A 25,641-nucleotide genomic window follows, 5' to 3' on the forward strand; every position below is an offset into this window, starting at 1 on the left:
GTGCATCTCCTCCCATCACGCTGATCAACTTCCAGATTCCTAGTCTCCCTTCTGTGCCCTCGTTCTTCACTTCTAAAGGAACTGCAAACGTCGCACTCTGATTTTGTTGTTGGTGGCGGTGACGATGCTGCCTCAGAAGATAGGCCCATTTATCTTGATAGAAGCCCGGAAGAAAAGAATCCAGAGAGATGATTACTGACTCTTTTATCTCTTTCTGGGCTTCCCGTGAGTGGCTTTCTTGCCTGGGATCCTCTGTACAGCTGGGAGAGGCGCGGAACTGAGGTGCTGACAGCTTGTGTTGGAATCACATGGTGTTTACTGTGCTGTGAGTTTATAACGGCCTTGTTTCCATACTGACAGCAAATGCCATATGGAGAGAAAAAATCCTGTCAGATGAACCCGTAAGGAATCACAAGATGGTACATGAAATCTCTTAATTGCTTTTGGAAATGGGGAGGGGCACATGGCTCAAATCACATAAGCCGAGTGGGTCTGTCTGCCATAATTGAATAAAACTGGAGGTTGACGCTGGGTAATGTGCCTCCATTCTGTGTTTGTGCTGGGGAGGTTCAGCTGACTGGGAGAGCGTGAGGAGGTCTGTTTTCCTCACCTGGGGCGGGGGGCAGGGCGGGAATCAGGTCGAGTGGGAGGCAGTGAGAATGCAGGCTCCATCTACCCGCATCACGCTCACAGGTGCGGGCTACAGACCTGTCACCTCTCGGCTCCCTCCTCCCAGATTCCCTGCTGTGGCTGACGATAACACTCATCTGACGTGACATTTTATTACTGTCACTTGGGATCTTGTCTGCTCACCCACACACTCTACCCTTTCCAGCGGAATCCAAGCTCCCTGAGGGCTGGCACTGCAGCCCGTTCCCCGCCGCCCCGCCGATTCTGGCCCACGCTGAGGTGGGTTCAAGGTCCCAGGGAACGGCTCTCTGGGAACCGTCTGCGCGGGGAGAGGTCACCGAGTTAAGGCAACAGGCCAGACCACTCGGGGAGCGGAGCAAGAAGGGAACCCGAAGGCGGCTCTCCGTGTTGACCGAAGTGTCGGTTCGGGAGAGGACGAGATGTTTGGGACCGCCTCACACGCGTGGTACTTAGGACTGCTGAATCCCACAGAAAGTGGCTGCCCTCCGCCGTCCACCCCTGAGAGGAGAAGCGGGCTGCAGAGCTCTCCGGCCTGGACGCCTCCTCACTTGCTGTCCGAGTTGCCGCGGACACGAGCCCAAGCCAGCTGACTCCCCACTCTGTCGGCGAAACGAAAGGGCCAGCACCAGGCTGGCCTCGCTGAGGCGGGATTCAGGGGGCTCCTGCCATGTCACAGCGCCGGGTTTCCTTCTTCTGCGTTCAGCCTCGCCTTCCCGTTTCACTCGCTCCTCACGCTCTCCCTGCCTCGCGGGCAACACAGCACTTGGCTGACTGAGCCTAACACTGGGGCATCCCAGGGAAGAAGAGGCATCTCTCCTTTAACTTCTAGAAAACTCCGACCCACTCAGGTCATGTGCCTTGAACCTATCATGGTGGCCTGGATACAGAAGGGGGCTCTGATTGGCTGGGAGCCAAGTCACATATCTGTTTCTGAACCTATCACTGTGATAAAAATAGGGACTTCTGATTGGCTAGGGCTGAATCATGTGCCCATCCTCACCCTATCATATGGCTGGGAGATGAAGGCTGTGGTTGGCTAGAACTGGGTCACATGCCCATTGTGTGTCACCCTTAGAGTCTAGGGCTGGATTTTATGGTCGCGGCGACGGAGATTCCCTTGAAGGAATGGGAATGAAGACCGAGAGACCCGCCAACTCCATGATAGCAGGTGGTGTTTAGTAAGCATTTTCTGTAGGTTAGGTTCTGCTCTGAGTCTTTTCTATGCATTGTCTTATTTAATCCTCAGGATAGTCCTAGAAGGTAGGTATGATTAGTGTCCCCAGTTTACAGATGCGGAGACTGAGGGATGTAGGTGTTAAGTCAGATGCCTCAGGACACACAGGCACACAGTGGGGCTGGCGTTTGAACCCAGGCATTTAGCTCCAGAGCCCATGCTCACAGCCACCACTCTCCCTACAAGTCACAGCTTTACTTGCTGTGGATAAACTCTTCGGGTGTGAAAGTGAGTGGACCTTATGGTTGTGGTCCTCTCTTCTTGTTGTGTTCCTTGTCTTCAGAGAAATCCCCTCTCCGGGGATGATTGTCCTTGTTCCTCCATTGCATTGGGCGAGGATATCATCGTTCCTTTTGTTCGGGTGGCTCTCCTCAGGTCTAACTCACCCTCTTCCTGGTTTGCCCACGAGGACAGCTGACTGTTTTAGTGCAGCTACACAATCAAAGGTCCAGCGAGGAGTGCTAGAGAGGGTTCGAGGTAACATGACTCAGTCCATTGAGCATCTTTCTGGCCAGAGAAACCTGCAGAGGCTTTAGCATCATTGCAGGAAGAGCCAGAAGGTACCACCTGCAGCACCCTCCCCACCCCCTATCTTACCTCCAACAGGCACCTTTATTGTCCAGAGGAAGACTAAGGCCCAGAGAGCAAGTGAGTTGCCTGAAGTCACATAGCAAGTCATTGGCCAGCACCTGGTCTCCAGGCCTCCAGGCTTGCAGTCTTGCACTGCATTTCCTCTTTGGAGCTCTCTTGGCTGCTGTGTGGCTGAGGGCTGGTCACTTCTTGTTTCCATGCCTCTAGCTGCTCAGCTGGAAAATGCAGGGTTTTCATAATTTGAAGTGCTTTGAATTACAAGTAATTTTTAAATCTTTTCAAACTTCCCTAAACAAAGCTCATAAATAAACTTTTCAGATGTGGTTTGAGCTGCAGGCATGGCTTGATCCAGAGATTCGTGACACCGCGAGGACACCAACTTTACTTTTCATCATTTTCCCACCCCGACCCTCTGTGTGTGTGAGCCTCGTCATCGTGGCAGCTTCCCTTGCAGTATCAAGGGCACTGCAGCTGACCTTGGTCTCACACCCGCGCACCCCAGCCCTCAGAGGAAAAGAGAGCATTTCTGCTCAGTGTGTCCAAGCACAGAGTGTGGTCCACTCCATTTGGAACTGGTTTGGATTACATGCCTGCCGCCCTGATCCAGTCACTAAGTGGGCAGTGTGACATGGTGATCAGCCATCTAGGCAGTGGCGTCACTGTCCCCGGAACTGCTGGCATCTGGCATACAGGAATCAGGGCATCGGAGAGGGGGAATGAGCTAAGACTAGAGGTTGGGGCATCACTGGTGCCATCCTCTAAAATGCCCTTGTCCCCTCTGAGTCTGCACAGCTTGGAGAGAAATGAGGGGTCCTGAGAGTTTGCCAGTTGTCTTGCTCCATCCCTCTGGGGCTCTGGATCCAGGTGTGGGTTGCCTGGACGGCGCTGCCTGCCTCTCGCCTGCATTTCACCACATTCTTCTTTTCTTGTTTCCAGACAGAGATTACTGCAGTTTATGTGACAAGCAGCCAATTGGGAGACTGCTTTTCCGGCAGTTCTGTGAAACCAGACCTGGGCTGGAGTGTTACATTCAGTTCCTGGACTCAGTGGTAAGTCCCTGCTCCTGGGGAGGCCCTTTGGTCCTCTATGATTAGTGATTGTTTTTGTCCAGAGAAGAAAAATAGACCACATCATTTAGAAGGGTGAAGAATGAAGTTGTTGCTCAAGAAATTTCCAGTGCAGACTTTGAGAATGCTGACTTGTCTGTAAGTCTGCACCCGCTGGGTGACTATGGAGAGGTCACCTCCATCTCGGCCTCAGTTACTGCTGCTTTAAAGGGAAGTGCTGTCATTATTCTGATTCTGGGAGCCTGGATTAGTATGCAAGGTGGCGCCTGGGGAAGTTGGATATCACCCCAAAGTAACAGTCGGATTCCTTGGTCCCTTCTTCCAGCTGAAAACCCATTTTCTAAAATTCCAAACCTTGTGTTTGTTTGCTTATTTACTGTCTACTTTTCCACTAGAATGTAAGTTCCCTGAGGCCAGGACTCTGGGCTTCCCTTTCACCCCTGTGTAGCACAGAGCATGGCACATACAGGCTTTAAGTAAACGTTTGTGGAATGAACATGTGTTGGCCACTGGAAGCCAATCTGACCGTTGCTGCCTCCAGCAAGTCCTATATGTATGGACATGTTTGATGCCGAATGAGACTTCCATCACATTTACCAGTCATTGATCTGTTAAACAAACGGTGTCTCGTCTGCATGGGCTGTTAGGACAGGACGTAGGACTATGCAGGAATTCCTCAGCACTTGTGCAGGAAGGCAGGGTGCCCCAGCCTGGCAGACTGCCTTCTGGGTGTCTGCCCAGGGAAGGTGGACAGTGGGTGGGAGGGCAAGGAATGGAAACCAGCCATGAAGGAATGGGGTATTTCCAGGAGTTCCTTCCCAGGGAAGGGGACCAAGATGCTGCTGTTTCCTAGAGGCCCTGATGCCACTCTTGGCTGTGGCCATCCCAACCTCTGTCTAGGTTTAGAGGGCAGTCCAGTGGGGCCCAGGATTCTGTGTCTGCTTCAGGGTCTCAGTGTGAATCTCTAGATTTACAAACCAAATTGCCCACTGAGTAGCTCCCCCAGAAGTCACCTTCCCCTCAATCCCCAAACCCACTAGGCCTGACATGTGCCTGAATCCAGTGACCAGCACCCGTAGTCACCTAAGCCTAAAAACTTTGGAATGTCCTTGACCCCTTTTTCTTCATCATCCCTTCCCCCATCTAATCCAGGACTATATGCATGATTCCTTGACCCCTCGCAGAACAGTTCCCTCCACTGCCTCTGTCTTGGTTTTGGTGGAGGCTCTCAGCGTGTCTCACATAGTGACTGCAAGAGTTTTCAACCTTGGCTGAGTAATAGAAACACCTGGGGAGCCTTAATAATTACCAGTGCCTGAAGCTGAAGCTGAAGCCCAGACTCATTAACCCGAATCTCAGAGGGGGTGGGGGTGGGGGCTAGTAGTTTCATAACTTCTCATAATTTCAAATGGTTAAAAGTGAAGTCAGAGGGGCACCTGAGTGGCTCAGTGGGTTAAACCTCTGCCTTCAGCTCAGGTCATGATCTCAGGGTCCTGGAATCAAGCCCCACATCGGGCTCTCTGCTCAGCAGGGAGCCTGCTTCCCCATCTCTCTCTCTCTCTGCCTGCCTCTCTGCCTACTTGCTATCTCTTTCTCTGTCAAATAAATTAATAAAATCTTTAAAAAAAAAAAAAAAGTGAAGTCAGAGAGCAATATATGCACCGCTCACCCCACTTGAACCATTATGAACTCACGGCCAGTCTTGCTTCGCCAGGTCCTGCCCCCCTGTAGTGTTTCATAGAAGATCTCACACATAGGATCTCATCTGTGAGCATTTCCTTTCAGTATTCCTGAACGATAAGGGCTCTTTCTCACACAAAAAAATCACCTCAATACCCTTCGTGCAGCTCTAAGAAAAGTAATTATTATCATCAAATATTAGTGTTTAAATGTCCAACTTTCTCACTTTTTGTAAATGCATGTTTTAACAGGTTAGAACCATCTCTCCTTGTTCATCCTTAGGAGTGTCCCATAATGTGAATTTGCTGCCATCCCACGTGTCGTGTAACGGGTGTCTCTGAATTGCTTGCAAATTGCTGATTGAATCAAGAAACTTGACCAGATTCAGTTTCAGTTGGGTTTTTTGGTGGTTGTTGTTTTTTGGCAGGGGCAGGGTGACTTCATAAGTGGTTTCTTATTCTTCCATCAGGGGACGTTACTCTCTGCTTGCCTTTCTGTCAGAGATGGCGGCTGATTTAGGCGATACCCAAATGTGTTGATTAAGTAGGGGTTGCAGCGCGGCAACATTCTCATTTTGTCATTCCTTTTTCATTTGTTAACTGGGGCACTTCCTTTTGATTACTATTTGGTTACCCGGTAGCAAAGTTCATGGAGGCGTTGCTTCATTCTTTCCCTGTATTTATGTTTTCTAAATACCAGCTCAGTTCACTGGCACCTTCCAGTAGTAGTAACCAGTTTGTTTTAAAGGCATGGATTTACACGTGGATGCATTTCAGTGTGTGGTGGTCATTATCCTTCCTTATGCTCTGGGATCTCATTGTTGGCCACCAGGTTGGATTCTCAGCCCTTGAGAGGATGCAGTAGTCACAGGCATCTGTTTGCTATCCTGTAGGATGTGATGTTACAGCTCATCTTGTATCTTTCCTGCCCTAGATTTAGAGTCCTTTGTATCTCCAAGGAGCCCTGGTTCCTCTCCTGGGAAATGGTACTTGGAGACCACAGTTTGCCCATCACCCATGGTTTGGGCCTGATTTCTAATAGACATCGGCATTTTTCAAGTTGCCCCTGGCTATATTGTGTATCCAGGGTTGGGAAGCATTGACACCTAGGATAGAGTCCCAAGTTCTGAGGCTGAGTACCAGGACTTCCACGGCCAGGCCTCCACCTGCACTATTCATCCTTGACCTTCACCGGGGTCTTTCCTGAGCCCAGCGTTTTTGGACTTGCCACCACCGAGGTTGAAGTCTCTGGGCCCTGGCTTCCTCACTTCTGATTTCTGAAATGCCCCCATGTAACCCTCAGGAGAATGCCTGCTTGTTCCTTCTTCTCTCATATTCTACTCTCAGAAGCCTTCCCCAGCCGCCCCGCCCTGTTGTGCCCTCTGCTCTAGGTGCTGGCTCCAAACCGCACCTGAGCCTCACTATCGGGCCGTGCCGGCAGAATGACGTTGTTAGTCAGGCATGCAGCCTCCACAGACAGACCAAAGGAGCGATGCTGGCTCTGGGTGGGTGCTGAACCCGTCTGTGAGAGTTTGCCAGGGGAGTATGTGGTGGAAGGGCAAGGCAAGCCGGGCAACAGCCAGTGCAAAGGCCTACAGGCCCAGCATCGGTGGCTGGAATGGACGGAGCAAGGGCAGAGAGGGGTCTAGGGGACTTGTTGGTTGTGCAAGACCTTGTGCCATTAAAGAACTTTGACTCTGAGTGAAACGGGGAGCCAGTGGAGGGCTCTGAACAGAGCAGTGGCATGGTCTGACAGGATTCTTAGGGATCCCTCTGGCTCCTGTATTGGAGGGGAAAGGGTGGGCACAGGAGCTCTGATAGGAGGCAACTGTAGCAGTCCAGGCGAGGGCCGATGGTTGCTCAAGCCAGCACGGAAGCTTTTGGCGGTGGTGAGAGTGGATGAATTTGGGGCATGTTTTGGAGGCAGAGTGAACAGTATTTTTGGATGCCTTGTGGGTAGATAGAAGAGTTAAGGATGACTTCAAAGCGTTGACCTGAACAGATGGAAGGGTGGAGGAAGGGAAGGGCTGTGGGAGGTGTGTTTGGGAGAAGACCAGGAGCTCCATCTTAGGCTCGCTCAGCCAGAGGGTCTCGCGGACATCCAAATGGAGATGATTGAGGGGAGATGGATGTTCGAGTTGGCGTCTGCAAGAAAGGTCTGGGCTAGATATGGAAGATGGAGAGTTGTCAACGTAGAGCTGGTATTTAGGGCCATGGGCTGGGTGAGCTGACCCAGGAGATGAATGTGGAAGGAGAGGTGAGGACCAAAGACCGAGCCGTGGACCAAGGCTGCTCCCCATTTGGAAAAGATGAGGCATTGCCAGCTTTGAGACTCGTCTAGAGGGTTGATGAGGCAGAGCAGGGCAAGGCTAAACCCAGGAGCCAGTGGAATTTTCCAGCCACGTGTCTTGTTAGACGCTTATAGTCAGTTGGAGAAGAAGAAAAAAAAAATCCAATGGATGCCCATTTTCATTCTAGTCGTGCAGACGTTCCCTTTTGCTGGGCCAGTACCAAGAGCTCTTTTTCTGGAAAGGAAATGTGAGTCTGGCTCCCCGCCTTGATGCGACAAATGGTCTTTACATTCGCCTTAACGCCGTCGCTGCTCGGAGAGGCCGGCCCCGCCCCTCGCATTTTGTCTGCATCTCTGGGATCTAGCAGGGCCTTTTCATCACCCATCTTGACGTCAAATGACCAGGCTTTGGAACACCTCTTTTACGCAGGAAGGCTTTATTGAGTTTTCCAGGGCTGGCGCAGCCCTCGCCTGAAATGGGTTTTTTCCTTCCACTCTGACTGGAACTCCGAGGAGGCCGCATACAGCCCTGGTGCTCCTTGGCTCAGCCGGCACCATCTACACCGTTCCCACCTCTATGTTGAATTTCTCCCAAGTAGGGTTTATTAAAAATAACCCGTCCTCGTCAGGCTCTGACATAGTCCCCAGGAAACGCTGCTGTCCTGCACAGTCCCAGTGTTGGAGTTTCTCGAGTCAAGCAGGAGACCCGTGGCTGTTTCGAAGCGGGGACTGAGTAACGGAGGGGCAGCAGAACTGCTGCGTGTCATTCAGCAGGCCGCAGGGCTAACGCACCCCTCAGTTTTAGTTGTCAAGGGCCTCTTGGGATCCTGAGAAGAATCCCTCATTGCCCTTCTCACAGAGAGACGGGATCAGAGACTAAAGTCAAAGCCGTGACTTGATTTGACCTCAAAGAGGATTTGCCCACCTGGTTGGGACCAGAAGGGGCTCCAGGGTCAACCTCCACAGGCCAGTTTGGCCTTTCCACAGACTTCGTCAAGATCGATGTACTTCTTCTCTCCCCTGTTTTCTGGGAGCATTGGTGGCATGCCAGCTCATTTAGACCCCTCCTGTCCCCTCTCTTGGGTGGCATGACTGAAAGTTCTCAGGTCCCTTCTCTTTGGGGCTGGGGAGATATGTGGCACGTACCCAGTCAGCTGGTTAGCACTTATTTCCTGGATGTCTGTAGTGTATCATCCTTTGTTCTAGCAGCTGGAGACTATACGCTGAGGAGGAGAGGAAGTTCTTGCCCTCATGGAACTTGCTTTCTGATTAAATGAAGGATTGAGAAATGAATTAATGAAGAGAGCTTTCAATAAAGTAAACGATACTAGCTATGAGTTCACATATGTAAGCATTCGTTACCTGTTGCTGTATAAGAAATAACCTCAAAATGCAGCAGCTTGAACCAACAAGAAACACCTATCTTGTGGCTTTTGTGGGTCAGGAATTTCTGGATGATTTACCAAGATGCTACTGGCTTTTCTCAAAAGGTTCTCAAAAGGTTCTATTAAGATGTTGGCTGGGGCTGCAGTCGTTGAAGGCTTGATCTGCTTTGAAGTCTGTGTGCTTGGCTGGCAGGTGAGTGGTGGCTGTTGGTTGGAGTCCCCAGTTGCTGTCCATGTGAACTGCTTGAGTGTCCTTGTCCATGGCTGGCTTTCCCCACAGTAGTGATTCCAGAGAGCATGCTAGAAGCTGCAGTGACTGTTACGACCTAGCCTGAGAGGTTCCACACTGTCCTGTGCTCAGTATTTTGATGTTTACATACGTTAGCTCTTTCCAGTATGAAAGAGACTTCTCCAGAGGCAAGGATTGTTACAGTCCCCATCTTGGAGACTGGCAGCTCTAGATAGGGGGATACAACAAATGAAGTCTTATATCAGGAAATGCTAAAAGGCACTTCAAGCCATTCATTAGCCTAGAACTGTAGGAAATTACTTGAAATCAGTGGGCTATCACTTAGCATTAAATATGCCCGCTTATCCTGAAATTATTTGTAAAATGAAACGATTTGCTGGGCCTCACCAGAGGAGTCAAGGATTCTACTTCTCTTATTGAGTCATACCCAGTAGTTGTCTTGTCTTTCTATCACTTCTGTGCTCTCGCCAAAGAGGGAGGGGGTGTAAAGGGAGTAATCATTCTTCAGATGGACATGGAGACCCTCAGAACAGTTGATAAAGCCAGACCCTGGGAACAGGGCCATCTTGAAGAAGTACTACTTATACAGTGGGTCCATCTGGTATACCTCTGTGAGGTTGTCCAGTCTCCTGGGTACCCCACCCATAGTCCTGAACAGCATGGCTCTCCTAGGAGCTGCCATGTTCCTAATGGATGTAACCACCCCCCTGCCCCCATTCACAGTCAAGTAGCGTAGGGGTGAGCCTGTGAGCCAATGTAGGCCAGTGATTTTTTTCTCTGGGATGTATAAACTTGAGTGGAGGTCCTTCTCTGGTAGAGAATGCTTAACATAAAAAGCCTGGGAGCTGCTGACTACCATGTTCCACTGGAGCAAGCCAGTCAGCACTGAGAGAGAATGAGGCACGTGTACGTGCCTACACATGTGCACATGCACACACAAAGTGGGTTCCATAAGTGCTCCTGTTTCTGGTTCCTGAATCTGGTTCCTGTTAATTGGGGCCTGGCTGCATTTCATTTCTCCCACAATTTGGTTGTTCAGTCCATCCTTGAATTCTAAAAGCTAAGAGATAACGGTTTTTGCCTGAACTAGGCTAGAATGGGATTCTTTTTTTTTTTTTTTAAGAATTTATTTATTTGACAAAGAAAGATCACAAGTAGGTAGAGAGGCAGGCAGAGAGAGAGAGAGAGAGAGAGGAGGAAGCAGGCTCTCTGCCGAGCAGAGAGCCCGATGTGGGACTCGATCCCAGGACCCTGAGATCATGACCTGAGCCAAAGACAGTGGCTTAACCCACTGAACCACCCAGGCGCCCATAGAACGGGATTCTTTTCACTTAGAACTGAAAGACTAACCGGGAGAGTCAAAGACCTGTCCATGGCAGCCTTATGAGCCTTGTTGGAGAGTGAAGACAGAGAAATAATTCTGGGGCTGGGGGAGGAGGAGAAGGAGCTAGGGGGTCTAGGGGTGTTGGAGAGGGTGAGGAAGAGCCACTCAGGGCTGAGGCTCTTGGGAGAGTGTGATGGGGTAGGCAAGAGGGGACAGCATGACCCCTCTGCGAAGGACTCTGACAGCTGCTGGTGGGTTTGTCACCTCCCCCAAGGGAAAAGTGTGACACCCTCTTCTTCCTGCCTTCTTTTAAGCCTTTGCCCGAGCCAGGCTATTTTGCACAAGCTGGTGTCTGCAGAGCTGTCGGTATGGTCTGGGGTCCCCCTGGAGTCACTCCTCCCACTCCCAGGCTGTACTCCAACATGGCCAGGGGTCGGCTCCTCCCTCTCTTCTTTCTCTGGTCTCATCCCATCTGTTGACCCGAGGGGGGCCAGGGACTCTGTTCCTGATGCAGGCGCCTCATGCCAGCTAGAGACCGCAGAATAGTCTGCCAAGGTAGATACAAGCTTTGGGACTGACTAGACCCACCCGGTCCTGGGACTCCTGGGCGATGCACCCCCCCCCCCTGCAGTGCTGCTTCATTCTAGCTGGGGAGCAGAGAGGGGGCAAGGTCCGGGCCCAGCCATCTGAAGGATTGCTCAGTCCTGACAGGAGGTGGACAGCCTGCCCACGAACGAATGCAGGGCTGTTGATGGAGTGCTTAGCAGGATGGGGAAGTCAGTAGCACTGACGCAGTAAGTGGGAGCCTTTCCTGCCTCTGCGTCCGCAGGGACAAGGGGAGGGACTGACGCAGGTCAGCATATGCAAGCTGGGTCTTCAGAAGAGGGGGCAGGGAACCGTGCTGCCCAGGTGGCAGGGGGTAATTGCCCATCCTGATTCTCACCTGCCCCACACCCGGGTAGAGAGTGACTCCAGAGGGGCAGACAGAGACCTCCAGCCCGCAGGGGCAGCACAGGCAAGGCGCCGAGGCCGGTGTGGGTGGAGCTGGGTGTTTCTCCAGAAAGGGCCATGCTGAGCAGCACTGCCAGCCAAGCGCGTCACTTGTCCCTGCCGCGGGGACTTTGGAAAAGCTGACCACATTCGGTAATTACAGAAGCCGGAGGTGGCAAGACCTCATAGCATCTCTGACTTCATCTTCTTGTCAGGGCCGGAGAAGGTCTCCCAGGAGGAGGAGGTGGCATCTGGAGTGAGTCAGAGGCCGAGAGGAATCCGGCTATAACTCTGCTCTGCCCAACGGGGGCTGCTTCGAAAACGTGGCAGGTCCCCTTTCACTGGCTGTGGTCTTCGTGTTTTTAAAAATCATCGGAGAGAAGTGTGTTTAAATAGAGAGGACATATTTTCACCGGCATTTTCTGAGATTGATGATGAAATTAGAGCAGACCAAGAGGGTGAAATACTAGGTTTATAAACTAGGATGTACACCAGTGTTTATACTCTTTGACAGGCAGAGGTCTAGAAATAATTCGTTTTGCCTTAAACTCAATGTAGCATTTTGCTCTTTGTGTTGTAACAGCATCTCATCTCCAAAGGCCATTTCTGCATTTGGCGTAAATCACAGTCGGAGGCGAGGCTCATGAAATGGGCGACTCGGCCTGGCCGTATCTGGGGAGGAGAGGGATCCTCTGAGTGGATTAGCGTAGGTGGCCGTTGGTGCTCTGGCTGTTAGGGCTGAGCTCCGAGGTTTCAAATAGGCCTTAAAGCAGAGAGGACGGCACATGTCCCCTCTGTTGGGGGACGAGGATAAGACCTCGCACCGTCTCCGGTTGGAGAGAACTCCCTTACTGATGGAGGCCGTGGGGGCTTTCCTCGCGTGTGGTTTTCTCTCTTTCCATTGAAGTCTTTGTCCGGCTGCCATTTCCCAAGCCAACGCTAATTGTAAAATTCTGGGCTATTGGCCCAACCTCTTGTTTGCTGCTTATGTTTTCTGGTCGCAGCTGATTTCAGCAGCTTTTGCCCACTACCTGAGCAAGGGTGTTCCCCTAGCACTGGGTTCCCCGGGTGGTCTCCTGCCTCGGGTGGCGTGATCTGCCTGAGCTCTGCCCACCCAGCTGAAGCACCGTGGCACCTTCTCTCCATAGGAGGCCTCTCGGGGGTCACTGTGGAGACATGGCCTGTCACTCCAGGTGACTTAATCAGTGTGGAAAGCCCAGCTGGAAGCCTTCTGTTGGTTTTCTGCCTCCCAACACAAATGCTCTTCAAGTGGTGGTGACCTGACATGGACTCTCAAAGAAAGGCCTTTTGATCCTGGGCTGGGGATGCCTGTCCCCGCGTGCTCCCGGCTGCCTCCCTGTGGAACCGTGGCGCCCAGCCGCCCAGCCGGGCCTCTGCTGGGAGGCAGCTGACCTGAAAGTGATGTTATTTTTTTAACGTGGGTTTTAGTACCCAGAGCAATAATATTTTCAGCTGGTTATTGAGGCTGATTAATGAGCTTCAAGCCTCCATTTGGTTAAATAGAGCCGCCTTCACAGATGTATTTTGGGACAGTGCAAATCCAGGGTTCTGCATGGGATCGAGTTACCCCAAAAGGTGGTCGGCCATTTGCCCGGGGTCTGGGTCCTGCAAAGCAGTCTGGGTAGATTCCCATGGTGCCAGACCACTAGGCGGGTTTCCAGAGTGGCAGGACACTAGGTGCTTCTCTCCTCACCCTAGAAAAAGTGGTCAGTCGTGCTGTAGAAGTCTGAGCCCCTCTGGAGACATAGCTTCCAGCCCGCTCACGTGCTCGCTTGGCTGCATTTGAACTGGTTATTTGTGCTCTCGGAGCCTCAGTTTCTTTATCTGTTAATTGGGAATAATAATACCTACCTTGAGGGTGAGGCTCCATACTGTGTCGGGTGTGCACACGTGTGTGTTAGTTTGGGAGGATTGTCGGTGAGCAGCGGGGAAAAAAATAACAGGAAAAACTCAAGCGAAAGAGCCACCTTCTCCCCATAAATAGTCTCAGGAAATCATCAATCAAATCAATTCAGCAAGAAACGATGAGCCCCACAAGGCTAGTCGTAATGGTGTGGAGGCACTGAGGCGGGCGACGCACTGAGGCCAGTGGCCCGTGGAAGTCAGGAGGCTTGTGCTCCTCTCCTGGCTCTGCCACCACCAGCTGTGTGGTATTGGGCCCAGTCTTGGCTTCTCTGAGCCTTGGTGTCCAGTTCTGTAAGTTGAGGGGGTTGGATTCTTTCCAGAATGACTGTTCCATAGCCCTGTGATCCAAATGACTGAAGCATTAACATTTTTCTTTGGAGAAATATCACTGAGTCTTGATTCTCTATTAGAAGAGCAATAGTAACACAGGAAGACTCAGTGCTGTTGGATGGAAAAGTGCCTGACTGCAGCCGCGGGCGCTCCATGTGCTGCCTCGCTTCCTTCCTGGAGGGGCTTCTGGACTGGCCTGGGGGAGATTGGGCCCTAGACAGTGGGTTGTGGGGTTGCCGTGAACTGGGTCCGGAGGGCCGGGCACCTACCTCCACGGTGTTTCAGCCTGTGTTGATGTCATTTCCTCTCTCTTTTGCAATAGCTACATTTTTGGACCGAGGTTGACAAATCCTTGGGTGGTGGATTTTGAAATGGTTATAAACAATTTGCAATTCGTTCTCTTGTCTAAATGAGAAAGGCAGGCTTACCCAGGCTTCTTGCTAACTCGAGGCCTTTTATCCTCTTGGCAAGTATGTCAGATGTGAGTGAAGGAGCCCCTCTTGGGGTCAAAGGAAATAAAAAGGTTTGTCTTCTGGAGGTCCCGCCGACTTGGCCAGCGATCTGGAGTCCTAAGTTCCTTGGAGTTGTTGAGAAAGAGCTCCAGTTTGGAGATGGAAGCCTCAGCCCGGCTTTTCCTCTGCGTGACTCTGGCCAAGTCTGCTGAGCCCCCTGCTCATCATATGCAGACGGAGGGGTGTAGTGGGAGATCCGACCCTCCCGAATCATTGCCTGTGCTTTTTTGAGGTTCAGATAAGAACATCTGAAAAGGGGCACCTGGGTGGCTCAGTCGGTTAAGCGTCTGTCTTCAGCTCAGGTCGTGATCCCAGGGTCCTGGATCAAGCCCCGCCTTGGGCTCCCTGCTCAGCGGGGCGTCTGCCTCTCCCTCTCCCTGTGTGTGTGTGTGCACCCTCTGAACATCTGAAAAATTTCTGTATGTTCTTTCTATAAGCTAAAAAGCTGCAAAAGGTGAGGCATCCTTAATAGCGTTTTGTCTTACAAGGCACGATAGTGACAACGGTGATAATCAGGCAACTGTTCATCGAGTTACTGTGTGCCTGGCTCCGGGCTGAGAGCGCGGTCACACTCTGTCTGCACAGTTGCCCTGTAGCGGGGCCTTCTTCAGTCCTTGCTTCATGGCGGTGAAGGAAATCATCTAAGGTCATGAAGCCGTGAGGTCTGAGTGACCCGAGGCAGCCTCTCAGGGACCTTGTAGTTTGGTGGCTCGTTATTTTCCAGTGGCTTCCTGTGATTTATCGGAGTCAGTGGTTCTCAACCCAGCTGCCCAGAGCCCTGCCCTCCTGGCCAGAGGGTCGGAGTCTGTGGGGTGGGTGGTTGGGGTGGGGCCCGAGCACCGGTGTTTGCTTCGGTGAGCCTCACGGGCAGCCCGAGAGGAGAGCGCCTGTGCTAACGAGCACGTGCCCACGGATGGTGCGGAATAGGCTGGCCTTGAACATTGGGGCTCCTTGGCCAGGTCTTCTCCCCAGTCTGGGCCTCAGCTTCCTGCTCTGTGGGGGAGGGGGTGGTCACTTGACTTCCATGGTGTCCTCTCCAGGGGCCATGAAGCTTGTGTAACTAGAAGCAGCCCAGGAGCAGATCTGTTATTGTTCTTCTCCTTCTTCTGTTTCAGGCAGAATATGAAGTTACTCCAGATGAAAAACTGGGGGAAAAAGGGAAGGAAGTTATGACCAAGTACCTCACTCCAAAGGTAAGAGGCCACCACCCAAACCCCACAGTAGGAGGAATATGGGCCCCAGATCCCGGCCAGGCCGTATGGGGAGCTGTAAAGCCCCCAGCTAGAGGCTGCTCTTGGTTTCCAGGGATCCAGCGTTCTCACCCTCCATCAGAGAGTGCCCGGGACGGGCAAGGCCAAGGCAGGTGGGTCAGGCCGCACCCAGGGTGGGGCGGGGAGGCCTGCTTGCTGGGGCCCAGGCCCTCCAGGACCCTTACGCTGCCCATGGCTCACACCCAAGTGTCTGTAGCTGGACCGGGGCGGCCCGGCCAAAAGAAAGGGCATAGCAGGGGCGGTTTGGAGAGGTTGGTGCAGAGCGTCAGGGTCTGGGGGTGATCAAGAGGGAGAGGAAGTGGCTGAGGCTGTGCTGGCGGGGGCAGCAGTGGTTGATACACAGAGAATGCAGAATACCGGGAGCACGTTCTGCAGTCTCCTGAAGGGCAAGGGCCTCCAGGACCCGACTTCAGGGGCACACCCACCCCAATGCTGAAGGCAGAGAGTGAGCGCCACCCCCCGGGGCCTGGAGACCTTGCTTCCCTGGAGCCTGTTCCTCCTCATCTCCAACCTGACAGACAAACATGGTCTCCCTCCAGTTCACAACTTGGCCTCGGGAGCCTGGGGTTCTAGTTCCAGCTTTTCTACCCATACAATTGAGTCATATTCCCTCCCCGGGCCTCAGTTTCTGTTTCTTAAAAGTGGTCCCCCCCGCCAGACCTATCTCCTAGAGGCCTTAGGATCCTGAGATGTGACCTGCATCCGGGTGTGTCCTGGACCCCTGTGAACCAGCAGTGGCTCTGTCCTTACCCAGCATCGGGGTACACCCTCTGTCCCAGGCTGCCAGGGAACTGGGGCTACCACAGCCACTGTGACAGGATCCTGTCGGTCCGTCCTCACAGAGTGTGGCAGGGGGCGGCAACACATAGGCATGTGGGTCAGGAAATGGCTTCACCCCTAATTTACCACATGACCTTGGTCTTCATCTCCCTGGGCCTCAGTGTTCTCTGCTATAAAATGGGGGGAGGCTTGACAAGATAATGTCACTGGGTCCCTGCAAACAGACTTCACAAACTCCGTTCTCTCCAAGCCTACACTGAGGGAATGACAAATGAGTCCCAAGATAAGAACCAAACAATGAGGAAGATGAGAGACGCTTTGGTCAGAGAGAGAGGTGTTGCCAACAGGGTGTAGAGACCCCCTGGATGTGACATTGAGTTCTGGGATAAAAGGCAGCCCCTGCTCTGCCAGTCTGCCTTCTTGGGGGTGCTGTCACCTAGCTGGGTCCCTTCACAGTGGCACTGAGGCAGAATGCAGTCACAGAGGTCTGCCACCACTGCTCAGAGACAGGGTTGTGGACACAAGGAATCTGGGTCAGGGGGTTTCTGACAGCGCGTGACCCCCTAGCAAGGGCATCCAGGGTGACCTAATGCCTTTACACTCATGGTAACTCCTTCAGAGTTTAAAATCAGGCCTCCTCTCCCCTGCACATACAGACCATCTCTACAGATGTGTATGTTTTATTGACGTAGCATGGAAATCCCTTGAGGCCTGTAACTCCCACCTTGATGTTTTCAGCAAGGGTCCCAGGGGTCCTCGGTAGGTCTGGTTCCCCCCACACCCTCGCTGCCCCCTCGGGAGTTATGGAGGCCGAGGGGGCCCTGAGCATCTGGGGTCCCCCCTACCCTGGAGTCTCCCGTGCCACGCCGGGTCTCTTCTGGAGCAGGTGTGCTCATGTCCAGCATCTGCAGGCGGCCAGGGCCATCTCAGGGCTGCCTGTTCAGCCTCGTACCCAGAGAGGTGGCCTGTCACTTCTTCCCATTACCCCCAAGCGACCCCCCCCACAACTTGTTCTCACACTGCTTCCCCTTGGTGTCTCTCTGCTTCTACTTCCTTTGTAAGCGTACCCTTCTCTGCACACGAGGGGTAAGCAGTCCCAGTCCTTCTGCACATTTCAGAAAAGCCCCAGATGCTGGTCAGGGCCAGGAGCTGCCCTGGGCACACCGGCTGGCCCGCTCCAGAGGGGCTGTCACTGTCCCAAGTTCTGCAGCCAGGACTTGAGCCTCCCCTGCCCTAACCCTGTGGTGCCCTGATTCCCACACCTGGTCCCTCACTGCCTTCCTGCTGCCCCCGGCCCGGCTGTGGTCCACAGTAAAGATGACGTGGTTCCTTGGTCCAGCCTTGTTGGCGCCTTCGGCCCATCCAGGGGCCACTGCAGGGGGCTGTTCCACTGTCTTGTCTCCCTGCCTGGCCAGCCGCACCCAGAAACCTGGCGACCCCTGTCCAGCTCTCCGGGGCTCTCCGGGCCTCCCTGCCCCTGCTCAGCACTGCCTCCATCTCCTGGAGGGATGCGGCCCAGACTCTTCATCACCTCAGACGGTTTTACAAGTGCCTCCAAGCCTGCCAACATTTTTTCCTTAAGTACTCCTCAATTTAAAAAATTTAAACCACACCATATGTTGTGGCCCAGGGGCCTGGGGGAGGTGGTCGAAGCAGTCCCGTGGGGTGACTGTTTTCCTACAATAAATTTCGCACTGCCTCCCAGTCCTTCCTGTAGACAATCGCTCCAGAGCTGTTTTTACCTCTTAGTGCTGCAGCCGCTCCAGGGCTGGGGAGCCAGGGGCTGGGAGAGGTTCGAGCTAGTGGCTGAGGCCCCAGTGTTGGTCTTTGAAGAACTCCCAGAGCCGTTGTCCCCAAACCCAGATTGTCCTTACCTTGAGCTCTTATTCACGTCGCAGCTCCTGTGTCTCAGCTCCAAACAGCATTTCCGAAGGGCAGACTGAAGGATGCTGATCATTTGAGAGGCTCTGTAGTCAGTTCTGTGTGGGCGGCACGACGTGCTACAGTGCTACATCTTCTGCTTGTAAAGATTCATCTGGCATGTGAGCTTACTGAAGGCTCTGAGAAGTCCTGCAGTAGAGAAAGCTGTTTGTAGACAAAGAATTTCCCAAACTTGTTTGACCATAAAATCTTTCCTCCTTAAATTTTACATCCTGCTGGATACCTCTGTGGCTGCAGAAGACCTCTGAAGGTCTTCAGGACCCGGTTGCCTTCTGCTTCAAAATCCTTTCTCCTGATACCTCTCCCTCAAGCCCCACCCTGGGCTCTGGCCACGTCATTCCCAGCCTCATCTCGCAGAGCACACCGTGTAGCCTTTGCTCAGGCTGTTCCTGCAAGGCCCTTCACCTAGACCCTGCTCTGTTGTTTTCTCTTCTGTGTACCTCAGCCAGCAGCCCGCAGCTGCACGCAGCCTCTTGTGTCTGGTCAGATGCTACCGCAGCTACCTGGGGGGATCTCTGCGCGCTACCCTGTTGTGCTTACCCAGGGACCTGCGGCCAGTGCTCCTGTGCCCTCGCGGGGATTCCGAGGAGCCTGCCTTGCAGATGGGGTGATGGCACATCCGTGGGTCAGTCCACCGCTGTGTGACGGGAGCAGGGACAGCAGTGTGTGCAGGGAAGCTGCCCTCCATCAGCCTGAGGGAGCCAGGGAGGCTTCTGGGAGGTGATGCCGCTGAATCGGAGGTTAATGTGGTGAGGAGAAGGCCAGACAGGAATGAGAGGAAAGAAGGGCCCTTCATGGCAAAGGTACAGAGCAGTGCTTCTCAGCTGGGGTTGTCCTGCCTCGCCGGGAGACAGCCCGCAGCGTCCAGAGATGGCCTTGACCAGCATGGTTGGGAGCATGTGCTCGGCCTTGGATGGGCAGGGCCTGGGTGCTGATGAGCGCCTTACGATGCATAGGACGGTCCCTGAAAAAGGATTCCTGGTGCCAGAAGACCATCTAGGGAGCTGCTGCAGGCACTGTGGGAGTGTCCATGTCCCATGTTGGGGGCCACACCACCCTAGGGATATGGTGGCACAAGGGTCTGCAGAAAGGTTAGGAAGAGGGAACTCCTAGGGGACGGCCGGTGTAGGGCATGAAGGAGAATGGGCGGAAGGAGTCCTAGGTGACTCCCTGGTTTTCCTCTCGAGCTCCTGAGTGGCTGCCCTGCCCCCACACCCGAGAGAGACAGAGAGCGTGCAGAGGATGAAGGTCATGGCTACAGGTGGCCGGCTTATTAGCTCACGGGGCAGAGGTGACGGCATAGCTCTCTGCGGGGGTCCCCTGCTCTGGCGCCGTGCCGGACTCCTGGCTCTCAATCCTCGTGAGCTGGGTTTTTTTTTTGTTTTGTTTTTTTTAAAGATTTTATTTATTTATCAGAGAGAGAGAGGGGGAGAGAGCAAGCACAGGCAGACAGAATGGCAGGCAGAGGCAGAGGGAGAAGCAGGCTCCCTGCCGAGCAAGGAGCCCGATGTGGGACTCGATCCCAGGACGCTGGGATCATGACCTGAGCCGAAGGCAGCTGCTTAACCAACTGAGCCATGGAGTCCCTCCTGAAGCGTGCTCGGTCGAAGAGGACGACCTTCCCCGATAGAGGAGAGGACCGTTCTTCGGTCAAGGGTATACGAGTAGCTGCGCTCCCCTGCTAGAACCTCCAGACAAGCCCTCAAGGTCCTCGTGAGCTGGTTTGAATGAGACAGTGAGGGGGCCCTGGGAAGCTTTCTTCTGTGGGCCCCTCACCTTGCCTGCCTCATGTCTTTTCCTGGGGAGCTGCCACTTGGCTGGCCTGTGTTCCCCGGTGTCTGACACGGTGTGTTTGCTGAGAGTCTGGCTGGAAAGTCCCTGCTTGAAGCCAGAGCTTTATGCCGGGAGCTGAGTTCTCATTCCCTGTGTGAGGAGGCTCTTCCAGCCCTGGTGAGAAGCTTCCTTCCTAGGGGGCAAAGCCCACTCCTTGGACACTGCCCAGATTTTGCATCAGTTGCCCAAACGTGGCCAGCTTCGCTCTGTTAGAGACACCAGTCCTGGGCGGGCTTTGGAGCGCACCAGAAGTGTTGGGGCTCTATCACGGAGGCAGCAGAGCGCTTTGAGAAGGCATTTTAGAACGAGGTAGACCTGGGTTGGAAGCCAGACTTGGTTTGCTTTAGCTGCACGGCCTTGGGAAAGTTAATTAGCCTTCCAGTGCCTCGGGCGGTTCGTCTGTCAAGTGGGCGGGGTGGCTGTAAGGGTCACAGATACACCAGCAAGTACAGAACTTAGGAGCTGGTCCGTGTGAGATACTCGGTGGTGGCTAGCATCTGACTTTCCCCTCCTCTCTGTGCTTTCAAAATTAGGCTGTTGAATGAGGAAATCATTCAGACATGAACTCCAGCTGTGGAGTTGAGAGAGGCCAAGGAGGGGTCTGGAGGGCCCCCAGCCGCAGAGGCTGGCCAGAGAGCCCAGGCTCATTAGAAGGCGGCTCATTCGTCAGGATGATTAATCCTAGCTGCCACAAGAAACAACCCCCAAATCCCAGGGGCATCCCACAGCAGAGATTCTGTCTTTCTTACGCACAGTCTGATCGGGTCTTCAACTCTCGTGGGTGAAGACCAGGGGTCCTGGATACTTTTCCGGCCCCATCATCTTGAAGATGTTGCCTTGTGGTCACTGCCAAAGGGGAGGAGGGGAGTGCAGGAAGGGCATGAGCATTAACTGCCTTGTTGGAGGTCCTGGTCAGCAAGGGAGGCTGAAGGATTCGGGGCAGCGTACGGCGTGTACAGCTTCCTGCCTGCCTTCTCAGCCCCCCAAACCCCAAACCGAAAACATTGTATGACAGGCTGGTCCTCTGGTGCTGGTGAGACAGCCATGCCCTAGAAATATTCAAAGGTGTGAGGCCCCTTGGTGGGATCAGATCTGAGTTCTGGGCTCTGTGGCGATCTGGGCAGTTCACCTTCCAGGTACCCAGACCAGGGGTGATATAGGTGTTTGGGGCTGCGTGTGGGGTGGGGAGGGGGCAGGCTTGCTCTGAGCTGGGGTGGGCTGGGCAGTATTTTTAATTACAGTAATAAATAATAATAGGTGATAATAAAAAGCAGTGTGATATATCATCCATCACTTCGGACTTTAAAATATTAATATTATAGAGATACCATTCATTCGCCTACCATAAAATCCATCCTTTTGAGGTATATTGTTCAGTTGGCCTAAAATATGCAGAGTTGTACAACCACCACCACTGTCTGCTTCCAGGATGCTTTATGAGCCCCAATAGCAACTCTACTCATTAGCAGTCACTCCCTATTTCCATGCCTCCCAGCTCCAGGCACCCACTAATCTGCTTCCTGTCTCCGTGGATTTGCCTGTTCTGGACATCTCGTCTACATGGAATCATACACTGTGTGGCCTTTTGTATCTTCTTCCACTGGACATAATGTTTCCAGGGTGTATCCGTGTTGTAACACATGTGTGTACTTCAGTCTTTTCTGATGAGATGATATCCCACTGTATGGATAGACCCTACTATTACGAATCTTGTCATCAGTTGATGGACACTTGGATTGTTTCCACTTTTAGGCTAGAATGAATAATACCGCTGTGAACATTCATGTACAAGTTTCCACCTGGATGTAGGTTTTCATCTCCCTTGGGAGTAGAGTAGCTGGGTCATAACTAACTCGGTGTTCAGTCCTCTGAAGACCTGCCACACTGCTTTTGAAGGGGCCACACCATTCTCTGTTCCCATTAGCGGTGCCCAAGCTTCCCAGTTCTCTGCATCCTAACCAGCACTTGGCATTTTCTGTCTTCTTTATTGTGTTCATGTTTGAGGGCGTGAAGTGGTATCTCATCATGGTTTTGATTTGCATTTTCCTAATGGCTAATGGTGCTCAGCATCTTTTCACGTCCTTATTGGCCATTTCTACATCGTCTTTGGAGAAATGTCTATTCAGATCCTTTGCTCATTTTTAAATTAGGCTGTTCATCTTCTTAATGCCGAATCCGAACCCTTCTTTGTATGTTCTGCATATAACTCTTCCATCAGATACATGATTTGCAAATATTTTCTCCCATTCTGTGAGCTGTCCTTTTACTTTTGTGATGGTGTCCTTTGAAGCACAATGGTTTTTAATTTTGATAAGATTCAGATTCATTTTCAGTACTTCTTTTTAAATGACTTGCTTTCATTTTGTCTTATCGTTCCTTGTCAGAAGGCCTCAGGGTTTGGGGGAACAGAGTGCATATAGGGACAAAGTAAACAAATAGTAGCACATTTTAGGCCCATGGATCTGTCTTCCTCTGGAGAATCCAAGCCCCCTTGCCTGTTGGGAAAAGCAGGGCCAGGCCTGGTCCTTCCCAATTATTCCAGTCTTTCCGGTTGACATAACAATATCCTGTCCTTTAGGCCATCTATGTCCAACACTGCAGTGACATCATACTGATCTGCTCTTTGATTTTCCATAGCAACTCTCCAAGCTGGGCGTTAGTGTACCCATTTTACAGATCAGGCAACTAAGGTCTGGGAAGGGAAGAGGCTGGTTTCAAATCGTGGAGGCAGGGCTTCAGGTGAGGCCCTGCATATCCTGCTTTGGCAGTGTGGTTTGTAGCCCATCGTGGACCTGTATTCACTGGGTCCATGAGCAGTGGTGCCGAGTCTCTGTCTTCGAGCTGCACCACCCCAGGCACTGAGACCTGGTGGGTAGCTCCCAGTTTTAATATATTATCAGCAGACTCCAGGGGCTGCTCAGACCTGATGGAGGGTCCTGTTGAAGGGGGCAGGGACACCTAAGGTGCGGTGGTGGGTCAGGGCAGACTTCTGACTTGAACCGGCTTGGCAGCCTCTGCTGGCAAAGGCCGGGGACAGGCAGCTTTTGGAGGGCATTTCTTGCTGGAGGTCTGCTGGCAGGATGTTGTTCTCTGGGCCCCACACAGACACGGGCCTCTTTGCTTCTGTAAACAATGATAGGGTAAGGCAGGGAAGTTTGTTCTTGTTAAGGGGAAGCTACCCATCAGCCTGAGTTTTTGCACAAAAGAAATCTATTCCTAGTGCTGGTGTGGCTCTCCGGAAAACATCCACCTTGTAAAAAGTAAAGAGCTTGAATGAAAGGAAATAATAATTATTCCAAGTTCCTCTTTCTCCGGCCCCCAGCCCCCTGCTCACTTCACCGGCACCTCCCCCTTCCCGGCCCCGGCAGCCGATTAGGAGTCTGAGCTAGTTAAGTCTTGGCGTTAAGTCCTCCCGGAGCCTCTTTTGCCTGCTTAAGGCTCTGAGCCTAAAGCCACCTTTCTCTTTGTTTGGAAGAGACCAAGTGAGTACTGGAGATGTGTTAACAAGACGGTGCCCCACACTGAGGCTTTCTTCTTGATGACAGGAGGCTCAAAGGAGAACTGAACAGGGAATACCTTTTTCACTGAGTGATTCAGTGTCATTAAACTGTGTCCCTGCACCCCCCATGACCATCCCATCATCTTCCGAAAATGCTGGGCTAACTACCTCCCAACTGTGATGCACTTTACAAACATTGGCTTGTTGCTGGAGAGAGCATGGCCTGGAGCCAGGAGCACCAGACTAGGAGTCAGGCTCATTCCTTATCTCCCTGCCTGGGTTCTGTGGACCGGCTGGGAGCTGGCCTAGAGAGTCTGCCAATGGCTAACCACTCCTCGGTCTCCACGGCAACCCGGGGCATGGGATATGGGTGGTTGGGACAGATCACTCCCTTCCCAGGGCCTGCCCCATCTTCCATGGGGTTCCAGACGCTGGCCCTGGACCCACATTTCATCTCTAGCTTGCTTCGCCCTCATCTGTCTCCCAGAAGATGCCTAGAAGAGCATCTCCATCCTGTTGTCAGTGAGTCCAGTGAGCATGGAGGTCGCCTTCACTTGGGCCTCTCCTTGCAGGATCTGGCAAGGCGGGATTCCTGCAGGCAGCAGGGCTGGGAGGGGGCAGCCGGGCCCGCACCCTGGCTTCTCCCACTTCGCCACAGCCTTGCCAAATGACTCCGTGGAAGAGGACTGAAAAGAAAACTTAAGAGAGGAACTTCCTGAGTTTTCTCAAGCAGCAGTGGGGAAGGGGAGGCTGGACATCTTCCTCTTCCATTTTTGGGAGCAGCAGAGAGCAGAATGCAAAACAAATAAAGGCACAGTTGTGCTTACTAGCTATACTGGGGCAAGACAGAAGGGAGCTAGCATCTATTGAGCAACTGCTGCATGCCTGGAACTTCGTGTTCCCTGTTTCACTCGGTCCTTGTGGCGGTTGTCTGAACGGATGAGAAGCAAGGGCTCAGGGGGGTTAAGTAATTGCCCAAGGACACCAAGCTTGGGCTGAGTGGGGAATTGAAGCCAGGCCTGAGCTCCAAAGCCTGCCTATTCTCCTTCCCCTCACAGGCAGATGCCTGGTCTCCCTAGGCCTCAGTTTCCATCTGTAGAGTGAGGAGGTTGGCCCGGTTGCCGTCTGAGACACCCCTGCGGTCCCAGAAGCAGTTCTTACTGTGTGCCAGACAGGATTCTGAGGGCTCTAAATGACTCACTTTGGCCTCATATCTACCCCATGGGTTGTTGTCTCTATTTTAAAAATGAAGAGATGGACACAGAGAGGTTAAGTAACTCACTTAAGGTCACATAGCTGGGATGGGGAAGCTGGGACTTCCATCTGGGCTCTTGACCCTACTCCATCCTGTTCTCTTAAGATGACCTAACCTGGCTCCCTGCCTTGGGCTCTGCCTAAGTCTCTTTTTGATTGAGGGTTTCCTAATGACCCAGGAGCACTCACCAGGGAGCTAGAGTACTGCTTGGAGAACAGAAGGGCCTCTGAGGGCTCCTCGGTCCCTTCAAGTTCGCCCCAGTGCCCAGCACAGCACCTCTCCCCATGAAGGTCCCCTGCTGCGTAAGCCACCTTCTGAACAGAGGTTTCAGCCTCTGGGAGTCCTGGTACATTGGGAGAGGAGCCGAGAGCCCATCCTGGGGGATCATTCCTCCCATATACCCTGAGAGGATAGAGGATACCTCCTGGGGTGGGCCCAGGCACGCAGGGCAGCCTCAGGCTGCGGTGCCCAGTCCAGGGCCTTGCGGATATCTTTAGCTCCATATTTCTAATATGCAGACACAGAGACCAGCCACGGTTGAGCAGCCTGGAGGCTGGACCCCCTTGTGCCTCCCTCCTGCTCCCCAGATCCTGGCTTTTAAAGAACACTCGTGGCTTGGTGGAACCCAGCTTTAAAACCTGAGCGAAGCCCAACTGCTCATTCCCTATGTGAGGGAACTGAGGCCCAGAGAGGGGCTGCACCCCTCCCCTCCAAGGTTTGCATGGTTTGGGAGAGGAGGCAGGACCGTTCCTTGCCAGGCTTTCCACAATCCTATACTGGAAGCTTGGAGAGAAGGCACTAGAAGGAACTGACTTTGTTTTCTGATTTCTACC

The 25,641-nt window shown here is 52.8% G+C and overlaps 1 protein-coding gene across 2 annotated transcripts in view; it reads left to right on the forward strand.

Moving 5' to 3' along the window:
• Positions 1-25,641, forward strand: part of GRK5 (G protein-coupled receptor kinase 5) — a 110,430-nt gene that overhangs the window by 44,376 nt on the left and 40,413 nt on the right. The window contains exons 1-3 of one of the 2 annotated variants that reach the window (XM_082720300.1): positions 1,768-1,819; positions 3,413-3,525; positions 15,345-15,422. In XM_082720300.1, coding sequence (XP_082576426.1) covers positions 1,777-1,819; positions 3,413-3,525; positions 15,345-15,422 — 234 coding nt within the window. In that variant the 5' untranslated portion in view covers positions 1,768-1,776. Of the gene's footprint in view, positions 1-1,767; positions 1,820-3,412; positions 3,526-15,344; positions 15,423-25,641 lie in introns of those variants that run through there. The other variant, XM_082720301.1, reaches the window with a different exon arrangement.

This window comes from Mustela nivalis (genome assembly GCF_964662115.1).
Source record: "Mustela nivalis genome assembly, chromosome: 2".
Classification (NCBI taxonomy): domain Eukaryota; kingdom Metazoa; phylum Chordata; class Mammalia; order Carnivora; family Mustelidae; genus Mustela; species Mustela nivalis.